Source organism: Pyxicephalus adspersus, chromosome 9 (assembly GCF_032062135.1).
Source record: "Pyxicephalus adspersus chromosome 9, UCB_Pads_2.0, whole genome shotgun sequence".
Classification (NCBI taxonomy): Eukaryota; Metazoa; Chordata; class Amphibia; order Anura; family Pyxicephalidae; genus Pyxicephalus; species Pyxicephalus adspersus.
In genome coordinates this window covers 523,710-528,542 of record NC_092866.1, presented here as the reverse complement: position 1 = coordinate 528,542, position 4,833 = coordinate 523,710, and the positions used below count along the sequence as shown (strand labels likewise).

The following is a 4,833-nucleotide window of genomic DNA, read 5'->3' as shown; positions in this document are numbered from 1 at the left end:
ATATATCAGATTAGGGATGAGGATGAATGACAGCGATCTAGTCCAGACTGCAGTTGATGAATGAATGGATTCCGTTATCCTCGGAGGTGTGGGGGTCCTTCTGGGATTTGTAGTTTTCTATCTACCTTTAACAATAGGCGACACCTCAGGTAGGACTACTACTCCCGGCATGCAGCAGTCAATGCATCGCAGCTCCCCTACGTGATGCTTCCTGGGAGTTGTAGTCCAAGCGGAGCTGTTGGTCGCTGCAGAACTGAGGGGAGGGGGGGGTCGACGGACTTCATTTCCCAGCAGGCAGCGCGGCGAGAAAGATGCGGGATATCGGTTGGAGGTCTGGAGAGCTGGAGGAGGAGGACGGCGAGCTGCAGGTACCGGAGGAACACCGGGGGGCACCGACTGTGTCATTCTTATCCTCACTTCTCCATTACGAACCCACCAAGGTCTCTGGTACCCCCTACCCCCATCACTGACCGATATCTGTGTCCTCCCCCCATAATATTTGTGTCTGCCCCAACATCCTCCATGTTCCTGTGTGTACTGCTGTGTGTGGGGACCCCAACCCCGATACCCCTCCCCCTTCCCTTATCTCTGTGCCCCCAACACTGATTCTGTCCCCCAGGACAATTTCTGTTTCCCCTTACACATTAAAAACCCCTCACAGAGGTGACCCCCCTCCCCCCCCCATACACTGAATTTCCCTCTGATTGGTGGCTCTGGTTCATCACATGATTGGTTGCCATTGGTTACTGCCTTTGCTCACAGGGCTGTCTATGGTCAGAGTCATGTGACAGGCATGCCAAAGCTGATTTGGCATGCCTGTTATCCAATGGGATGATAGCTGGATGTTCCCTTCTTTCTGATTGGTTGTCATGATTTGTTGGTTCTCTCACTGAACCAACCCCTTCACCTCCCCCCTAACCCCGGGAGCTCACAATCTACCCCTTCACCTCCCCCCATAACCCCAGGAGAACCCCATGAGCTCACAATCTACCATTTCACCTCCCCCATAACCCCAGGAGCTCACAATCTACCCCTTCTCCTCCCCCGTAATCCCGGGAGCTCACAATCTACCCCTTCATCTCCCCCTAACCCCAGGAGCTCACAATCTACCCCTTCACCTCCCCCCTAACCCCAGGAGCTCACAATCTACCCCTTCACCTCCCCCGTAATCCCGGGAGCTCCTCCCCCCCACTGGGTAACACACTGTATATGACGGCTGGTTTCATGTTTGTTGATCCCGCCATGCTGAGGGCTCACAAAGTGACTTCCTCTTCTCGTTATCTTCACATCCTAAAAATAAATCGGAAATTGCTGAAATCGCATTCATGTCCCCAGCCAGGACTTTAATATTTTGTCATTTCCTGTCCCCGCATCACATAAAAGCTGCATTTGTGTCACCGCGGCCCATCTGTTCTGTCAGACGCCATACCCAACCCAGAACCCGCTCACAAAACAGGAAGTGGCCGGAAATCACATTATGAGTTGTCACCGGAGGTGAGACCCTGGGACAATGAGAGGATGGGGGAGGGGGCCGGCCTGTAAATATGACAACGCAGAGCAGAGGGGAACCCCAAACCGTGATTGTTGTCACCCCAGAGACCTAAATCTGCCGTACATCCTCTGTACTGCGCTACTGTGTATGTCAGAGCTAGCAACCCTCTACCTATTGGGGGAGTATTTGTGGGACCACAAGTGTCAGGAAGGGTAAATGTTCTTTTTCCCGTCTGGTTAGATGACAATCTGCCCTCCATGGGGTAAATAGAGTCATGTGACCATTCTACCCACCCAACAAAGATAGAAGTTACACTGAGCGTTCTGTGTAAGAGGGTTGCTAGCGGTGACAATAATCTCCGAGGTGATCATCAATCCTCCGCACTCAGCAATACAGCGAGAAGGGCCCTGCAATCCCAACCCCGGGGACACCGATAATACAACAACATATACCACAGCGCTGTACACAACACTCCAATCACTCTCTACAGAGGAGCTGACACTCTAATGTCCCCTCACAGTCACACACTATTATTATACATTTATATAGCTCTGACATATACCATAGTGCTGTACAGAGAACACTGAGCCAGTCCTATCAGAGCTGACACTCTAATGTCCCCCCACAGTCACACACTATTATTATACATTTATATAGCTCTGACATATACCATAGTGCTGTACAGAGATCACTGAGCCAGTCCTATCAGTCTCTGTTGGGTAAATTTGAGCCGCTTGCCTCCTCATTACGCAGCATTGCAGGGAATTCCTTATTTATATGTATATAGCACTGACATATTACGCAGCGCTGTACAAGGTCCATAGTCATGTGACTAGCTGTCCCTCACAGGAGCTGACAATCTAATGTCCCCCCCATAGTCATATGTCATTACCACAGTCTAAGGTTAATTTTAGGGGAAGCCAAATATTGGGATGTGTGAGGAAAGCGGAGTACCCGGAGGAACACGAGGGGGGACCTACAAACTCCATGCAGATAATGTCCTGGCCGAGATTCAAACCTGGAACGCAGAGCTGCAAAGGTCGGAGTGCTAACCACTGAGCCACCCATTGGATGCCACAAATCAGCCCCAGTTGTGATTGGATACAAAGTTACAATGTTGCAGTCTGATCACTGGGGGAGGGGGAGAGACTGAGGAAATGCTTCCTCCTGCCTGCAGCACTCTGATGACATCCCAGCCTAGACAAAGTCTGATTTTTTCATAATAAATAGTCGAGTGTTTCTGAAATACGAGGCTGTCAGTGTACAATGTCAGGTGGTGACAGGTCCTCTTCAATGTTGAAGCATGCAGAGGCTGTAGCGCAGTGTCACCGTTCTGCCCATATGACCCCCTCGGACATTCCTGGCTGTACCAAGCGAGCATTATTGTAATTTGCCACCGCATCCTTGGTGTTTAACCCCATGGTGACGGACTGGCAGCATGCAGCTGTTTTGCCCGCCTCTGCCTGTTGTGTGTTGCCCCCCCCCCCCCCTCTGGACAGATGTTCGGGGGCATCGGAGGCGCTGGCAGCTCAGCCTGGCATGCGGGGGTGGATTAGGTGTCATGTGACCTCCTTATCACAGGAATTTAATAGCCCTTCCCGTGACTGTGCAGTCAGTTTGCTCATCCTTCACCCCGCCTGGACCCTGTATGGTTGCCCCAGGGTGTGTGGGAATATACTACAGGTGCCTGGCATTGCCCCGGGGGGGGGGTAAATACAGGGAGTGTCACCCTTTTCCTTCTTCTCTTTCAGATGGTGTAAGATGAAGCGCTGACGGCTCGGTGACCCACATAAAGGATTCGGCAGTGCTGGGGTCACATGAAAAGAAGCCACCGGCGTGGGGCGGGCGAGACGCCAACGTTAATGCCAGCGCCTGTGCCCCGATACCTTCATACACCAGGATCACTTACTGGAGGGCGGGCAGATCACATGACCACTGGCCCAGAACTGCCCAGCAATAGAGGACAGCAGACCTAGCGGGTTCAGGGTGGACGCCCATGCTGTGGGGGGGAGGAACTCACAGTCGGGGTGCCCTTTTAAGGACGGCATCAAGGTTGGCATCATGATGAGGTGCTCCTTACGGATTTGGATTCTGAGCACCACGGCCCTCCTGTTCATTATGTCCCTACTATTCACCTTCTCACACAATGGCACTGAAACTTCTGATCTGGCAGCATGGGCATCAGCCGAGGGGCACCCTGTCCGCTTGGTGCCGGGTTACCCCGGGGTGAGGCATCACCCGCTGATTCCTCGTCTTCCCAAAGACTGCACTTGCCGCCAGTGCCTGAGACAGCCTGGCGCCTCTGCTTGGTTCGACAGTCACTACAATGCCGCGGTATCGCCCGTCTGGACCCTGGAAAATCGAGAATTACCGGCAGACGTTCAGCGCTGGTGGATGGTGAGTGGAAAGCATGTGGTGTGAGGGCCCCTATAGATGACATGTGATGGGCCCATCCTCACCTCCTGGGCCTTTGTATGCCCGCAGTTCTCTCCATCAAATAAGATTTCCAATGATGCCCATGAGTCAGGGGTGCCAGTTTCAAGGAGGTAATCGTAACCTATTAGTGGTATCAGTGGAGGAATTTTGCCCCATTAGGGGTATCAGTGGGAGTGACAATGCCTTATTGGTGTGATTGGGCAGCGCCCTATCATTGGACTGATTGTCTGCCATGTTTCTAGTGGGAAAATCTGATTGGTCCTCAGGGAAGATTATTTCTTCCTTCAGGTAACTTGGGGTAAATGACCCTCTAACCCTTTTCCCCCCACAGATGCTGCAGCCGCAGTTCCGGTCTCACAACACCCCGGAGATTTTATCGCAGCTTTTCCAGATCATCCCGGGGCAGAACCCTTACAAGGAGCGCAATCCTCTGCTCTGCCGTCGCTGTGCCGTGGTGGGTAATTCGGGCAATCTGCGAGGGTCCGGCTATGGGAAGGACATCGATGGGCACAATTTCATCATGAGGTAAGAAGGGTTTGTGTGAACCTGGCATGGTATGACTGTGCCACCTCTCTGAAATCCTACCTGGGATTGGGGCAAAGGGGGGGAGGGGCTTCTTATGTGTTGGAGTAAAGAACATGGTGGGGCTATAGGGGCTTATCTATTACCCCACCAGAGAATGGGGAGCATCCAATGTGTATGAATCCAGAGATGAGCACATAAGGGGGTTGTGGGGGCTGTGTGTATGAGCTCAGAATGGGCACATGGTGGGGCCACAGAGGCTTTATATAATACCCCCCTGAAGGATAGAGAGCATGTTGAGATTATGGGGTCCTCGTCCTGTATTCCCCTGGAGGACATCTCATGTACGAGCCCAGGGATGGGTATGGTGGGGTTATGGGGTC

General features: G+C 52.5%; 1 protein-coding gene across 4 annotated transcripts in view; it reads left to right on the top strand.

The window, feature by feature from the left end:
- The first annotated feature begins 256 nt into the window (after positions 1-256).
- ST3GAL2 (ST3 beta-galactoside alpha-2,3-sialyltransferase 2) overlaps positions 257-4,833 on the top strand; it is a 9,256-nt gene continuing 4,679 nt past the window's right edge. Inside the window, exons 1-3 of one of the 4 annotated variants that reach the window (XM_072421917.1) lie at positions 257-368; positions 3,244-3,889; positions 4,260-4,453. In XM_072421917.1, coding sequence (XP_072278018.1) covers positions 3,554-3,889; positions 4,260-4,453 — 530 coding nt within the window. In that variant the 5' untranslated portion in view covers positions 257-368; positions 3,244-3,553. Of the gene's footprint in view, positions 441-1,348; positions 1,495-3,073; positions 3,155-3,243; positions 3,890-4,259; positions 4,454-4,833 lie in introns of those variants that run through there. The other 3 variants (XM_072421918.1, XM_072421916.1, XM_072421919.1) reach the window with 3 other exon arrangements.